At 53.9% G+C, this 16,991-nt stretch overlaps 1 protein-coding gene across 1 annotated transcript in view; it reads right to left on the reverse strand.

Annotated features, from left to right (window-relative positions):
• Positions 1–16,991, reverse strand: part of DSCAML1 (DS cell adhesion molecule like 1) — a 275,766-nt gene that overhangs the window by 22,041 nt on the left and 236,734 nt on the right. Inside the window, exons 17-19 of the mRNA XM_036427664.2 lie at positions 12,928–13,168; positions 10,818–10,964; positions 8,819–8,974 (exon numbers count right to left, since the gene is read on the reverse strand). Coding sequence (XP_036283557.1) covers positions 8,819–8,974; positions 10,818–10,964; positions 12,928–13,168 — 544 coding nt within the window. The remainder of the gene's footprint in view (positions 1–8,818; positions 8,975–10,817; positions 10,965–12,927; positions 13,169–16,991) is intronic.

A 16,991-nucleotide genomic window follows, 5' to 3' on the forward strand; every position in this document is an offset into this window, starting at 1 on the left:
ACGGTGGGGAGAGTGAGGCAGGTCAATCTGGGTGAGCTTCTCGGAGGAGGTGTCCTTGAGCTATGGTTTACAGGGGGAGGTTCCAGCTTGGAAAACTGGTGGGAGAGGAAAGGTGATCGTTTTGGGCATGTAACTGAGATAAAGGCTCTGGGGGTGGCCAGCATCAGAGCTGTTTGGCTAGAACCAAGGATTTAGGACTCGCAGGGGAGACATAAAACCCACGAGGAATTCATCTTGATCTCTACAACCATATTTGCTCCCCGCCCCAATGCTCTACTGATTGATAACGTGTATTTAGGCCAAATGAATGCACTGGGCGCTCTGCTTTTCCTGGCCTCTGAGCCACGTGAGGCCAGGGGCTCCAGAGCGGGCCTGCTCCTGAGGGCCAGGGCTGTGGTCAGCCAGGGGGCGCCTGTCTCCTGCCGAGCGCCAGGCACTGCGGTGGCGGTGCTGGCCAGGCCCTTCCTGCTTCCAGGAGGGAGCGCCTCTGTTAGAAGTGGCTGGGCTCCGTGCAGGCAGGCGAGCCGGTAGAAGAGCTGCTTTGGACCGTCTCACACTCTCCGGGAGCACGTCTACGTGACCTCCATCCTTATGGACGCCGACCTCGCCTGCCCGCTCTGGGCCTGCCTGTTCTCAGCCCGCACTCTCCTCCCTTTCTCCCTCTTTGGTGTCTTCCCTCCTGGGAGCTTTCACACACCTTTGTGGATAGTGACAGTATCTCACTCAACTTACTTTACCGCTCCGAGTCCCCGTTTCCTCATCTATATAATCGATGTAACAACAACCACGTTAAGGGTTTGTAGGGAGAACTTGTGCTCATTAAAATAAAGCACCTGGCATAGTGCCTGACACCTAGAAGACACTCAATAAATTACAACTGTTATTATTTTTGCATTCCCTCTCAGCTTCTAGCAGCTACCGATTTTTTTTTTGAATCTAGTAAGTGGCCAACAATTCTAGGTTAAATAGAAGACTAGATGTAGCAACATCGCCCATACAGGCCCTGAGCTCAGAAGCTGGCCTTCATCCTCAACTCTTCCCTTCCCCACCACGGCTGTGCCCTCCCTCTGCGCCTTGGCCCTCACGGCTGCACCGAGGGCCCTCACCGTGCTCCTTCGCAGTGGGGGAGCACGGGGCTCTGGGGGCCGCTGGGCAGTGTGCTAACTGCATTATGGGAATCTACCTTTTATCCTGTGTACCCTTTCTTATGAGTTGTTGAGAGAGGTATGTTGACATTTCCCACTATGATTGTAGATTTGTTTATTCATCCTATAGTCCTGTCAGTTTCTGCTTTTAAATATTTTGAGGTTATGTTATTTGGTTCACACAAATTCAGAACTGTTTTATGTGCCTAGTAAATGGCAACTTTATTTTAATTTATTTTATTTTTTTAAATATTGTTCAGATTATTACAGTTGTTTTTTCCCCCGCCCCTTATAGTTCCCCTCCACCTGGTTCCCATCCCACCCTCTTTCCTTACCTCCCCCCCACCACTGTCCTCATCCATAGGTGTGCAATTTTTGTCCAGTCTCTTTTTGCACTCCCCACACCCCTTTCCCCCTGAAATTTGTCAGTCCTCTCTCTTTCTATGCCCCTGATTCTATTATATCCACCAGTTTATTCTGTTCATCAGATTTTTTTATTCACTTGGTTTTTAGATTCACTTGTTATAGGTATGTATTTGTTGTTCATAATTTTTATCTTTACCTTTTTCTTCTTCTTCCTCTTCTTAAAGAATGCCTTTCAGCATTTCATATAATACTGGCTTTGTGGTGATGAACTCCTTTAGCTTTTTCTTATCTGTGAAGCTCTTTACTGACCTTCAATTCTGAATGTCAGCTTGGCTGGGTAGAGTACTGTTGATTGTAGGTTCTTGCTAATTATCACTTTGATTATTTCTTGCCACTCCTGTCTGGCCTGCATAGTTTCTGTTGAGAAATTAGCTGACAATCGTATAGGTGCTCCTTTGTAGGTAATTAACTCTTTTTCTCTTGCTGCTTTTAATATTCTCTCTCTGTCTTTTGCTCTTGGCATTTTAATTATGATGTGTCTTGATGTGGTCCTCTTTGGATTCCTTTTGTTTGGGGTTCCATGCGCTTCCTGGACTTGTAAGTCTATTTCTTTCACCAGGTGGGGAAATTTTTCAGTCATTATTTCTTCAAATAAGTTTTCAGTATCTTGCTCTCTCTCTTCTTCTGGCACCCCCATAATTCTGATGTTGGTACACTTGAAGTTGTCCCTGAGGCTTCTTATAATATCTTCAAATTTTTGGATTCTTTTTTCTTTTAGCTTTTCCAGTTGAGTGATTTTTGCTTCTTTATAATTCAAATCTTTAACTTGATTCTTGCGTTCCTCTAATTTGCTGTTGGGTGTCTGTATAATATTTTTTATTTCAATCAGTATATGTTTAATTTCTAGTTGGTCCTTTTCCATATCCTCGAGGGTCTCTCTCATATCTAGGAAATTCTTGAAAAACCTTATAACCTTGAACTCTACCTCCAATTGTTTATTTTCCTCTGTTTCTTTTGTTTGTGATCTATTTTTTTGTCTCCACATTTTCACTGCTTCCCTGAGTTGGTAGGGTAGCTTTGTGTGCTAGGTGTCCTATATGGGCCAGTGTCTCGGCCTCCCCAGTTAACTGAGGTGGATACTCTTGGTGCACCTCTTTGTGGATTGTGTGTACAGCCTTGTTGTAGTTAAGTCTTGATTGTTGTTGGTATCAGTGGAAGGAGTTGACCTCCAGGCCAATTGGCTGTGAGGATCAAGTGTGTTTACTCTGGGAGACAGCCTTATTTAACTAGATTTGCAAAATTGCAAAAGCTTCTGTGCTCATCTTAGATGGGGCAGAATTTCAGGGTGGAGCCTACAGCCTTGGCTTCCTGTCAGCCCCGCCCTATCATTGAAAGCACCTTTGAGAGAAAGGCGCCCTTGAGTTTCACCTGCTGCCAGACAGTCTAGTCTCTCCCACAATGAATCTGGATTCCCAGATTCTCTTCTGAAACTGGGGTTCAGCACAGTCGGGAGCTTTTGTCTCCTTCCCACTAGGGCAATCCAGCAGCACAGTCAACAGTCTGTCCTCTGTGTGCATTCACGTGCACATAAATGGCATCTTTTATCCTAATGAACTATCCTTTTTATTTCTAACTAGTGTCCTGGTGCATGGATTCGTGCATATTGAAAGGAAATTAATTGGAAGAAATATTTTAATATTGCTATTCTCCTTTTCTGTATAATAGAAATGTCAATCATATTCATGATTAATAATGACAGATCAAAACACAGGTGTACGATTGGCACTAGTGAGAGCTTTATATATATTGCACATGCACGCCTTTTATAATATCAAATGAACTTGCTTAATTAGAACTGCTTTCTGATTTAGTTAAACCTTTTCCAGCCCAGTGAAGCACCCCAACTTCTCTTTCAGGTAATTGTCAGAGTAAATATTAGCATGAAGCAGATTATTATTGTAGATCACACAGGGGAAATAAAGGGTAAAATATTGAACTGCAGCAGTGTTTGACACATTCTGTGCAGTGAGAAAACCTGAAGTCATTTTCAAGGTCCACAGTTTCTTAGTACTTCTTTTCAGTCAAGTTTCTAAACTTTCTAAATCTCCATTTTCTTGCTAATGAAAAGAAAATAGGATTCCACTGAGTCTTCTATCTACCTACTCCAGGACTTCTGTGAGGATCAAATGAGATGAGGCTCAGGAAAACAATTCACAGACATTTGGTTACAGTGTAAAATGTTTGCACTTGGCTATAAAGCAGGCCATGTTCCTGGGCTGAAGAAACTCCAAGGAGGCTTGTTGTTAGGAAGAGGAAGCCAGGTGCTACTATGTGATGTCATTAACCAGCACCCACAGTAACTGTTTCCAGGCTGGGCTGGGCTGGGCTGTGGGCCGCATTTTGCACCATGGAGTCTTGGCAGCATTGGCTGATATTTGGTGGGGTGTTGCTCTGGGGTGGTGGTGGGACCTGTGTCCCACTCGGGGGAAGCCGAGTGTTGGTTTGTTGGCACCAGGTTCATGGTGCCATTTATTTTTAAATGGCCAGTGCATGTCACAGCAGCTCCTGTATTGAGCATCTGCCTCCTGGTGACCAGTGTGCATCTTATCTACCAGTCAGATGGACACTTAGCCTTTTATATATACAGACTAGAGGCCTGGTGCACAAAATTCATACACTGGGGGGGAAGGAGGAGAGGTCTTTCAGACCGGCCTGCACCCTCTCAAAATCCTCCTCCTCCTCCTCCTCCTCCTCCTCCTCCTCCTCTCAGGGGATGTCCAACTGCTGGTTTAGGCCCGATCCCACTGCTGGCCCCTAACTGCTCATCTGCCTGCCTGATTGCCCCTAACCCCTCTGCCTGCCTGATTGCCCCTGAGTACTCTGCTTGCCTGCCTGATCACCCCTAACCACTCTGCCTGCCTGCCTGATCGCCCCTAACCACTTCCTGAGAGGCGGCTGGGCGTGGTGAGGGGCCGTGGTCATTCAGGTCGTTTATTATATGGGATAACTCTTTTTGCCTTATGGCCTACTATGTCTGATGTTAATATTCCAGTTTTCTCTTAGACAGTTTTGCATCGTATGCCTTTTATTTTTTTAAACCTTTCATGTTGAACTGTTCTATACCTTTATGTTTTAGATGTGTTCTATAAATAGCATGTATTTGGGTTTTGTTTCATTGCTACCCAGTTTGACAGAGTTTATACTTTAATTGGAGAATTTAGTCAATTTATCTTTAATGCAATTATTAATGTATTTGAGTTTAAATATTCTATCTTACTAAATATTTTTTTATTTTATTTTGCTTTTTTTTCCTTTTGTGCCTTCTTCTGGATTGAGTATCCTAAAATTACTCTATTTCTCCTACTCTATTAGTTTGGCTATTATATAACTTTTTTTTAAATTACTTTTAGTGGTTACTGAACAGATTAAAACATGAATCTTTAACTTACCAAGGTCTAATATCATTAATTGCCACTTTTCTCAGCCAATGGGACTTAGAACTTCCAGCTGCCCTCTCCCAATGTATATGCCATTGTTGCACATTTCAATTCTGCATATATTTTAGATCCTCTCTGAGATGATAACATTATCATCATCATCATCATCATCATCATCATCATATTTATATAGTCAATATTAATTGATATTTACCCATACATTCACCTTCTAATTGCTCTTCTTTCCTTATTGCATCATTAAGCTTCCACCTAGTGTCATTTTCATTCTAGCTAAAGAATGCTCTTTAGTATTTTTCTAGAGTAGGTGTGTTGGTAATAAATTCTTTCAGTTTTTGAATGAAAATTTCTTTATTTCATTTTAATCTTAAAGATATTTTTGCATGGTATACAGTCATAGGTTGATAACTACTTTTCTTTCATACTTTAAATATGAAATGCCATTGCATTGTTTTCTGGCTTCCATTATTTCTGATAAGTTAGATGACAATCTAATTGTTGTCCCTTTGAAGGTAACTGGTCTTTTTTCCTTTGCCTGCTTTTAAGATTTTTTTGTTTGTATTTTTTGTTTAGCAGCTTTGTTATGATGAGCCTCGATGTGGATTTCTTTACATTATTGTCTGTAGAGTTTGTAGACCTTGCATTTGTGGCTTGATATCTTTCATTAGTTTTGAAAAGTTTTCAGACTTTTTATCTTTTGCCCCACTGTCTTTCTCCTTTTCTTTGGGATATCTCCTTGCATCCTCTGTGACATTTATATTCCAAATGTGTACCATGGGTGAGCAACAGCATCACCTGGGAGCATGTTAAAAATTCAAAATCTCAGGTTTCACCTTCTACCTACTAACACAGAATCTGAATTTTAACATGATCCCTGAGTGATCTGTATGTACAGTCAAGTTTGAAAATTGCTGCTCTGTGTCTTACTTGCTCTTTTATTTTCCATTCATTTTTGTCTTTCTGGGCAGAGGTGGGATTGGCCTATGGGATGATGTGGTAGAACTGGGCAGCATGGATGGAGTGGGCATATTGTCTGCCCACCTGCTCATCATTATTTTTTCCTATATTTTGCAAACAAATTCTCACTTTTTTTTTTTTTTTTGTCAATTCTCATCTGAGAGTATTTCCTTCTGACCTATCTTCCAGTTCACTAGTTATGTCTTTAACTGTGTCTCATTTGTTTTAACTCATCTATTGAGTTTTTGTTTTTTATTTCAGGTACTAGTACTTTTTATTTCTAGATTTTACATTTGAGAGTTTCCAGTTCTCTTAAAATTTCAATCTTATTAAGAACAATTATTTGAAAGTCCATATTTGATTAAAAAACACACTTATGTTTGGAATCCTGTATGTCTGTTTCTTTGTCTATTTTTTTCCCTACTGGCTTTTGTTTACATATTATTTCTTTTTTTTTTTTTTTTTTTATTATATGCCAGGCACAGTATTTGCATAATTGTTTGTAAAACTAATTTGAGGTCTCAGGTGATGTAATTTTCCTAAAGAGAGAATTCATGTTTGTCTCTGACCTGTAATTTGGGGCAATAGCAACATAGGGTTGCTTCACTCTAACTTTCTTGACTGAAATGATTTCAAGCTGAGTTGTCTGCTTTTGGCCACTTTTAATCCTGTCCCGCATGGTCTTAACTCAAAGCAAGGCATTCACCAGACAGACCTCCACGGCCTGGCAGGCCCTGGCCTCCAGTTCCTTGTGCTGCTCAGATGCTCAGTAACTGCCTCCAGATCCAGCAAATGTCTACCAGGGAAAGCTGGCCCAGGTGCCAGGCTTCCCGTCTGGCCTTCCATTCTCCCTTGCATTCTCTAAGGTGGGCCTCCTCTTCCTCCTCCTCACTGCTGTGGCCCCAGCACACCTGCCAGATGCCCACAGGCTCTCACAGGCCTCCCTGACACTAATTCCTCCCACCTCCGTCCTGCCATTAGTGCTGTACACTCCCCCAGTTAAAACCTGGACTAGGCAAGACTCTTCCTCAGTTAAAGATCTGAGGGTCGTGGGCTCGATCCCCAGTGGGGGATGTGCAGGAGGCAGCCAATCAATGATTCTCTCTCATCAGTGATCCTATCTCTCTCTCCCTTCCTCTCTGAAATCCATACAAAATTTTAAAAAAAGGAAATAATGCCCATCCCATAGGGCTGCTGGGAAGCTCACGTCTCACCTATGGCTGCACAGCACACGCATGCCAAGGTATGACCACGTTCTGGATGAGGCCTCCTCTGACAGTGCCTCCCTGGGGACTCGGCCCCCCTGGGGACACCACTTCCCCAGGGGCACCTGGGCCTATTGCCCACAGTCACTCCTTGTCAGCACCATGGCAGCCTTAGCACAACTTGACATGTGAGAGGATTTTACAGCTCCCTTGTTTCTTACGACTTGATAACATATCACTTATCCTCATTTTATCATGAGGTTTGCATGTTTGAGGGGCTTGCCAGTAAGTAATAGGACTGGGCATGCACCTCTGTAGGGTTTGCAGCGCCCCTTGCCCTCTGGGACGCTGCTGCCCGGGGCCTCGCCCTGCCGTGGGCACGCTCCGTCCCTCCCTGAGAGGCCCACCTGCCCACCAAGTCCCCCGCCCATGGTGTGCGGGTGATGCGCCTGCTCCCCTCAGCCCAGCCTCCGTGTCCAGAGAACCAGGTGAGCATTGCAGGGCCCTCCCTGGGGCGAGGGAGGAGGGGCACTGCTGGCTCCTGGCCTAGGGCTGGGGGAGGGGCGGCTGCTCCTGTTTCCTGAGGAGCCCGAGCATCTCACCACGCTGTGGGCGGCTTCCCCAAAGCAGGGCCCGGCCTCCCAGGGACGGAGACAGGACGGCTCTGCTTGGGCAGGGAGGGCAGTGGGTGGGCAGTGGGGCGGGCAGCGGTGTGGGCAGTGGGGCGGGCAGTGGAGTGGGCAGTGGGGCGGGCAGCGGGGTGGACAGCGGGGGGCTCAGGGTGGGCAGTGGGGTGGGCAGTGGGGTGGGCAGTGGGGCGGGCAGTGAGGTGGGCAGTGGGGAGGGCAGTGGGGTGGGCAGTGGGGTGGGCGGCGGGGCAGGCAGTAGGGTGGGCAATGGGCGGGCAGTGGGGCGGGCAGTGGGCAGCAGGCAGTAAGGTGGGCAGTGGGGCGGGCAGTGGGGTGGGCAGCAGGCAGTGGGGTGGGCAGTGGGGTGGGCAGTGATGTGGGCAGTGGGGTGGGCAGTGATGTGGGCAGTGGGGCGGGCAGTGGAGTGGGCAGTGGGGCGGGCAGTGGGGCGGGCAGCAGGCAGCGAGGTGGGCAGTGGGGTGGGTGGCAAGGCGGGCAGTGGGATGGGCAGCCGGCAGTGGGGCAGGCAGTGGGGCCGGCAGTGGGGCGGGCAGTGGGGCGGGCAGCAGGCAGCGGGGCGGGCAGTGGGGTGGGCAGCCGGCAGTGGGGCAGGCAGTGGGGCCGGCAGTGGGGCAGGCAGTGGGGCGGGCAGCAGGCAGCGGGGCGGGCAGTGGGGTGGGCAGCCGGCAGTGGGGCAGTCAATGGGGCCGGCAGTGGGGCGGGCAGTGGGGTGGGCGGCGGGCAGTGGGGCGGGCAGTGGGGCCGGCAGCGGGGTGGGCAGTGGGGCGGGCAGTGGGGTGGGCAGCTGGCAGTGGGGCAGGCAGTGGGGCCGGCAGTGGGGCGGGCAGTGGGGTGGGCAGCCGGCAGTGGGGCAGGCAGTGAGGCCGGCAGTGGGGCGGGCAGTGGGGTGGGCAGCCGGCAGTGGGGCAGTCAGTGGGGCGGGCAGTGGGGTGGGCAGCAGGCAGCGGGGCGGGCGGTGGGCTGGGCAGGGCCAGGCAGGGGCAGCTCAGGGTGCGGGCAGCAGCCGCCGGAGCCTGCGGCGGGGCGGGCAGGCCACTCACCATCCTCCTTGGTCTGGACGTGCAGCAGGCCGCTGCGCACGCCGTCGCCCGCCTGCGTGAAGGCCAGCACCTGCACGCTGTAGTTGGTGAACTTCTCCAGGCCCCGCAGCTCCACGCGCTCCCGCGTGGTCGTGATGTTCTGCATCTCGCCCCACTCTGCGAGCGAGAGAGGACAACGCGGCTCTGCATGCGCTCAGCCGGCGCCCGGCCCCCGCCCTCCGCCGCCCCCCTCCCCCAGCTCCGGCTTCCCCTGCGGGGGTGGCTCTGGGGACCCTCGGACCCTCTGCCTCAGGGCGCCCGGGGCTGGGGCTGGGCTTTCCTGTCTCTCCCCACGCGGCCGCCGGGGGAGGGCGGGTGCTGGTGGTCCCAGCGCGGGCCTCGCCCTGAACGCTCTCAGCTCTCCCTTCACAGCGCTCCCCGCTCACAAGGGCACTGCCCGCTGTCCGGTCCTCGCGGGCGGCTTGGGGCGGAGGGGAGCCCCGGCAGGCCGCAGTCAGCAGCCATTCCTCCTGCTGCCCTGTGCCTGGCGGCTCTCAGATGTCGCCAGGCATGTGGCCACCGGGGGTGACTGGGGGGGGACAGGGGGCCCGGGACCTCTGAAGAGAGCTCAGGGCCCGGGTCCCCTGGGAGGCCAGGGCTTAGGAGGGGCAGAGCCAGGCTCTGGAGCTGACAGCCCACCGGCCCCCGGGCTGTGGGAAGACAGGCCCACACACTGGCTGAGGAGAGGCGTGTGGAAGCCTAGCGCCTGCAAACCACCCCGGCGGCTGCAGGGCCAGAGGGCGAGGACACCGCCGGAAAAGACCAGTCTGATCGGGAACCTTGGCAGCCGAACCCCCTTCCTCAGGAGGCCAGATCCAGGGCGCCTTCCAGGACGGGGCCAGAGGGGGACCAGGAGGCGGCAGTGCAGGTGGCCCTGGGGAGCAGGGTCCGGGCCCTCCCCTGAGGGCTGAGCTGGGGAGCCTGAGCCTCCACTGGAGAAGCAGGTTCTGGAAAGCGAGGGGCTGCCCGTTTCCTGACTCGGCACCGGCGTGAGGCCATCTCACAGCGTAAGCAAGCCCTGAGCTCCAGCCCCTGGCTTTGGGAGGGGACAGGGGAGGGGGTGGGGGGCAGCTGTCTGGCAGAGCAGAGTCCGGTGGGCAGGGGAGGGAGCTGCCCCGAGAGTGGCTGTGAGGGTGTCACAGGCCCTCAGGAAGGAGCGAGGCACCAGGGCCGGGGGCAGAAGGGTCAGCATTCGGGGGGCAGACTCGCTTCAGCCCTTTGTGACCCGGCAGAGCACCCCCGGAGTTAGGGAGGCTGGTCTCCTGGGACACGAGGCAGACTTCCTGCTCCCGCCAGTCTGTGCCCACCCGTGTGTGGGTGTGGGGCCCCAAAGCCCGTGTGGAGCTGTGCGCCAGGCGAAGGAATGCGCCCCAGGGGCTGGACACTGCCTTGGTTTTCCTGCCCCGGCCCACGAGGGCTGCTGTCCACCCTGTCCCGCTGCCGCCCAGCGCCTGGCACATGCACGCTCACTGCCAGGGCAAGGGGGCCCTGCAGGTGCTGAGCCCGCCTCCTCCTCTTGCCCCTTCAGCCCCGGATGGGGAGGACTTCCAGCTGGTGCTACTCTTGGGTACCCCCTTCCTGCACCCCCTCCTCCCCTCGAAAGCAGGGCCTTCATTAAACTCTCTTCAATCGCCCCATCTGAGTGAGCCAAGGGTTCCCAGCTGGGACCACAGAGGCCTCATATCAACACGTGACGTTAGAAAAGCAAATATGCCCCCATTACCCCTCCTGTCATTCCCAAACACACCTCTAGGAGCCGCTGGTGTCTCCACCCCACAACCTGCCCCCCCCCCCCCCCAAAAAAAAAGGTGACCCTGTGCCGGCTGTGGCCCCGGTCATCGTGGGGGAGACGGGCTGCACTCCCCTTGGCACCGGGGGACGATGCTCCGCTCTCACTGGGCACGAGCGCAGAGCCCACCCGCCCCCTCACCGGAGCCCGGCCAGCGCCCCGCAGACTCACCCCCGTCCGCGTACAGCGACCAGAAGATGACGCGGTAGCCTTTGAGGACGCCATTGAGAGTGCTCCGTGGGGGCTCCGACCAGGAGATGACAGCCACGTCGGACGTGATGGACAGGGCGCGGACATTCTCGGGGGGCTGGCTGGGCACTGCGGGGCGAGGGGAGCACCGGGGGCTGGTCAGGAGGCAGAGCACAGGGCTGCCCGGCCCCGAGGAGCGTCAGCGAGGGAGGGAGGGACCTCTGAGCCCAGTCTGGGCCAGCAAGTGAGCCCCACCTCCTCCCTGGCGCCTGGGGTAACCAGAGATCACTGTGCGCCTCGTGTGCCCTTTGGGGCCACGTCCCTGGCTCTGGGTAAGTGCCAGGGAAAGAAGGCACGGATTCCGGCATGGGCCCCCTGGACCTCAGCGGTGGGCACCGCAGCCCGGGGAGCCCACCTCTGCTGGACGGGCCGACAGGCTCTGCGCGGCCCGGGAGGATCTGCAACTGATGCCTTGCCTCAGGGCTGCCAGCTGGTCAGTGCCACCTGGCCAGGCGCCTGAGCCAGTGAGACACTGGCCGAGGTCAGGCAGTGGGGCGGGCGGCAGGCAGTGGGGCGGGAGGCAGGCAGTGGGGCGGGCGGCAGGCAGTGGGGCGGGCAGCGGGGTGGGCAGCAGGGCGGCTGAGGGTGCTCTCAGCAGCCGCCCCGGGAGCCTGCTCGGCCTAGAGACCCTGTGTCCTCCTGCTAAGCGGAAGGAAGGGATGGAAGGGAGGAGGATTTCAACTAGTCCTGGTGAGAGGGAAAGGAGTTTGTACAGACGCTGTTGCGACCCCCGGGCCATTGCGCCTCTGTCCCTGACTCTGCACGGGAACGCCCCACGTGCCCTGGGTGACTGAGGGAGAAACTCTCTCTGAGGCTGATGTGGGTGTCTGCCCGCCTTCCACCCTCCCCGGGAGGAGAGCTTCCGGCGAGCAAACCTGAGACCCACTCGCGCACTGGCCTGTGCAGCTCGCCCTTCTGGGGTGCCGGAGGCGCCCCCATAGGGAGGACGTGGGCGCTCCCCGCTGGCCTCCGAGCGGCGGAGGGCAGAGGGGGGCCCGTCCGTTCCACTCTCTGTGGGAGGAAGGAGGCGCGGGCTGACGGAAGGTAATTAGGTCCCGTTGCCCCACAAGAGGCAACTCTAATTTTTATGAGCATTTAAATGCTAATACATCATCCTAACGACCCTCTTTGAGAATGATTATTGTTTCATATTACTTAGGTGTAAAAATATAAGCACCATGTAATTAGGGACCCAGTGTAATAAACTAATACAGATCGCCCGTTTGAACAAAATGAAGGTAATATAATTATGGGAAAGACACTGCTGCTGGAGCAGGGGCCCTTGAATACCCCAGGAGGAGCGCTAATAGTGCCAGGAACGATCGGGATCTGACAGGCTAACGAGGGCCTTAATTAAGTATGAAAAACTGCTGAGCACACGCTGCCGGTAACTTTCTTCCCTCCCCTCCTTGGTTTGGAAACCGGCTCCACGGCCCATGCTGGTCTCTCCCTGCTGGGAACCAGGCCCCCCATGCCCACAGCAAGGGAGGCGGTGCCCCATGAGGCCAGGGCACCTGGCCCAGCTGACCCCTGCGAGGACCTGGGTGGACGGGCGCGTGGTGTCTGGTCAGGCAGGCTGGTGGGCTCGGGCACGAGGAAATTCTGCAGGAGAACAGTGGTGACATGCATCCTGCCTCCACACCAGTTGGTCCTGCATCCGGCTTTGCTCCAGAACAAGAGGGTAACCAGAGGGCGTGGAGGAGGGAGATGGGTGATGGGTGAGGGCCAGACGAGGGAGGAGGAGAACTCGGAGGAGGGGCACGGAGGGAGAGTGTGCAGAAGGGGCTCAGGCCACAGGACCAGTGGGCTGAGCATCAGCCAGGGATGCAGCGAGCGCCAATGGACTGAGAAGCCTGGTGCTCACAGACCAAGCAGCTCTCAAGGAGCCAATGGGCGTGAGGAGATGGAGGGACCCAGGAGCCTGAGTGGACCTCAAGGCTGTGATGGGGCTGGGAGTGGGGGAGGGGCCAGGAGTGGGGTGGGCCCCGCGCCCCGTCTGGCAGCCCAGCTCTGCCTGTGGCCTGGCCCTCACCGTCCTCCAGGGTGGTGGCATTGATCTCGCTGGACGAGGGCCCTGTGCCAGCCCTGTTGAAGGCCTGGACCACCACCCCGTACTGCGCAAACTTCTTGAGGTTGTCCAGGGTGTAGACCTCGCTGTCCCCGGTGGCCTTCATCTCCACGATGCTGTACTGCCCGTTGCTGCCGGGGCTGTTCTCCCGGTAGCCGATCTGGTAGCCCCGGATCACGCCATTCTGCAGCTCCTTCTTGGGAGCCTGCGAGGACAGGGTGGGGGAGGGAGACAGACACAGTGACACTCTGAGAGGACACTCCTAAAGCCACGCCAGACCCTGTCACTCCTCCGCTCCACCCTCCCAAGGACCCATGCCACTCAGTGAGAACGAAGTCCTTGGAAGGGCTACACAACCCCATGGATCTGACCTCATGACCTCCTGGACCACCTCCTCTCCCCCGTGCCTGCCCCGCGCCAGCCTGACAGCGCCTGACCCTCTATGGAGTGTGCTGAAGGGCTTGGCTCTGTGTCCAATTAGCACGCAGGCGCCAGGAGGATGGGATGTTGTCTGTTTTGTCTCCTGCTGTTCTCTCAGCATCCAGAATGGTGCCTGACCTGCCACACACATTTGTTGAATGAATGAATGGTGAATGAATGAATGAATGAATGAGGACATTGTTGGGCATGGGCTCAGGGGCCTGGGAGAAAGGGAACAGCAGACAAAAGCGAACTGGATGGAGGAGGAGGTGAGCAATGAGTCTGAATAAAAAGGAGTGTGAAGACTCCACTCCACACCCACCAGCTGGCTATTCTAAAAAGCTGGCAAATGACAATGGTTAGGGAGGACGCGGAGAAGTCAGGGCCTGTGCACTGTGATGGGAATGTGACAGGGTGCAGGCGCTGTGGGAAGCAGCCTGGTGCTTCCTCAAACAGTTAAACAGAATTGCCATCGATCCCGCAATTCCACTTCGGGGTATGAACCCAGAGGGGTGGGAAGCGGGGACTCGAACAGATGTCTGCGCACCCGTGCTCAGAGCGACAACATTCTCAACAGCCTACGCTGGGAGCAGCCTCCGTGTCCATCGCAGGCGGACGGCTAAGGGTGTGGGGTACCCGCACACTGGAATATCAGCCTGAGGGAAGGACCTGCCGATACATGCTGCAACATGGATGGATCTTGGAAATATTACGCTGAGTGAGCTGAGCCGGACACAAAAGGCAGGGCTGTGGGAAAGCACTTCGGCGAGGTGCTGAGATCAGACGATTCACAGACGGAGTAGAATAGGGGCTGCGGGGAGCGGGGTGGGCGGACGGGAGTTACCGTGATGGGCCCGGAGCCTCTGCTTGGAAGGGGGGGGAATTCTGCACATGAGCCATGGTGACGGCTGCATGGGGAGCATACTTAGTGCTGCCGAGCTACACACACAGACACGGCTAACATGGGAAGCTGTATGCATACAAGGGAACAAAGTCCTGACTTTCACGTGAGTCCGCCCCTCTCGGAGCAGCAGTTCCCCTCGGCCTCCTGGCCAGGGGCCAGCTCCATTGGAGGGACAGAGATGGGCCAGGCCACAGGGGGAGGGTGTCTTAGAGGAGGTGGTGGGCAGGAGTGAAGGCCTGACCCCAGGCGGTCAGCCGAATGGAGAAAACCCCACTGGCATCAGTCTGGGGAGTGGAAAACGTACTCTCACCCCAAGCTTGAGCCCTGACACACACACACACACACACACACACACACACACACACACGGTCTCCATATATCTCCTCGTCTCCAGAACCATGAACACACATCCAGACCCTGCGAAACAAGCATCCACACCTGCCGCCGGCCAGATGCACTGAGACCCACAGAGAAACTGATGGAAGGAGAGGGCTTCCCTCTACCAGCTGCGGCCAGTGGTACAGAGGTCCCGGGCGCCGGGCACACAGGAGTACTGGAGACAGGAAAGACCCATTATTTCCAGATCTTTCACATGTGCCTGTTTCTCTCCAAACCCTGAGCCCCAATGTGCAGGGAGCTCTCCCTTTATCCTCTTTGGTTTCTCTGTCCCAAAATACGGATGGGACTTCCGGACCTTTGGAGGGCTTTGCAGAAAGCCCCGTGTGTCGGGATGGGGGCCGAGAGACCACGCCTAAAGGCCTGGCCTGGCACAAGCGCTGATAACCCCTCAGGGGTTGTGTATTGTTCATGGCTCAGGCCTCTGTAAAAGGGGAGCATTTAGGTAACAGGTCTTGTAAGACCAGATTGTGGAGAAAGGGGCAGTGACTTAATTACAGGCTAACGAGAATGTACATTAGGTTACGACACAGATTCAGATTGCTAGTCCCCCTTCCCCTCCCCCAATGTCTTATTTTCCCCACAGCTGCACCCTCGCTGGTGCGAACAGAAACAGCGTGAATCAGGATTTTGAAGACGAGGTCTGTTTGGAAGCCCAGCGTTCTATTGTGCGAAAAGCAGCGCGTTCAAAAACAACTTAGTAAAACCAGTTAGTGAGACAGCCTCATGGTTCTTTAAAATTCAGCGAATGTTTTAAATGAACTGCATTTTAAAGCTCACTGTTAACTCAACAAAATGAGCTTTTAAATTCAACATACTTGTTTTGAACTCACGAAATAGGTGTGTTCACGATACACACCTGTACACAGCACCATGCGGCCTGCATTCACACCGACAGACTGGTAGAGGCCCTGACAGGAGCCAGGCATACCTGCTACAGCCCCCGCCCTGCCTCCTTCTCTCCTTCTCTCTCTCTCTCCTCCCACTCACCCATCCCCCAAACAGGCACACTCAGGGTTTAAATCAATCTTAACAATATTTCTCTGAGGCATTAAGGAGTCAATAGGGCTGATTGCAAATTTATGTCATAGAGCTGTGGTGATCCATCTCATGGAAAGAGTCAAAATGAAGTGACTTATCTTTCAAGTGAATCTTTATTTTTCAGTAATATGTTTCTTGGTGTTAAAAAAAAAATCCCCTGAAAAGTCAGCCCAAAATTTATTGATGGGCTGGCTCCTTCTGAAGTTCGAACTTTCTAATCAATTTTATTTTCCATTATGGGACTTTGGAGAAGTAAATCTGATTCTAAATTTTTATCGACCCCTAGGTCAGAGCTCTGTAGCCGAATGTCCTGTGTCCGTGTTTTACCTACTTGTTCATTCCTGCCCCCCTCCAGGCTTCCTCAGGGCGCTCCCAGAGCGTGGGCCCGGAGCCAGGAGGCAGAGGAGACTTGGGGATTAGACTCCGGCCCCCGTTTCTGAGGAAAGCCCTGAGCCCGGTCTGCATGTGGAGGGGAACCAGGCTCCAGTCACCCACACGGTGGGCTGGGCTCCAGGAATCCCCACGTTTGTCTTGGTCATTTCTCTGGGGAGGGAAAGGACCAGGCTCTGCGGCAGTGTGTGTGTGTGTGTGGTGTGTGTGTGTGGTGTGTGTGGTGTGTGTGTGTGTGTGTGCGCGCGCGCGAGGAAAACATCATTAGGCTCTTCTGAATCTCTCTCATTCTTAAGTCTACCATTTTTAAAAAGAAAGACATTGCTATTGATTTCAGAGAGGAAGGGAGAGGGAGAGAGAGATAGAAACATCAATGATGGGAGAGAGAGTCATTGATCGGCTGCCTCCTGCACGCCCCCTACTGGGGATTGAGCCCTCAACCCGAGCATGTGCCCTGATGGGAATTGAACAGTGACCTCTTGGTTCACAGGCCAATGTCCAACCACTGAACAACACCAGCCGGCAAGCCCACAGTTTTAAAAGGCCCAGGAGCAAGACTAAAGCACCTGGGCTTTCCCCATTAGGAGTAGCGTCAGAAAGCCGCCTTGAACATTTGACCCGGGTGGAATGAGGCAATGCCCAGCCCCCTGTGGAGATGGGGGGCTCCAGGAAGCAGAGCAGGGGTGGGCACCGAGGAAGCACAATGCCCCCCACTCCATGCACGACGTTGCGGTGGGGAGAGTGGACCGGACCTCCAGACTGCGCAGGTCCCGCACCGGTCTCTGTGCCCCTCTGACAGATGAGACAGAGCACCTCTGTCCCTCTACTCCACAGAAACAGGCCCCGAAGTCCGTGTGAGGAGGCGCTGGGCGCGGGA

This window comes from Pipistrellus kuhlii, unplaced genomic scaffold, assembly GCF_014108245.1.
Source record: "Pipistrellus kuhlii isolate mPipKuh1 unplaced genomic scaffold, mPipKuh1.p scaffold_m20_p_9, whole genome shotgun sequence".
Classification (NCBI taxonomy): domain Eukaryota; kingdom Metazoa; phylum Chordata; class Mammalia; order Chiroptera; family Vespertilionidae; genus Pipistrellus; species Pipistrellus kuhlii.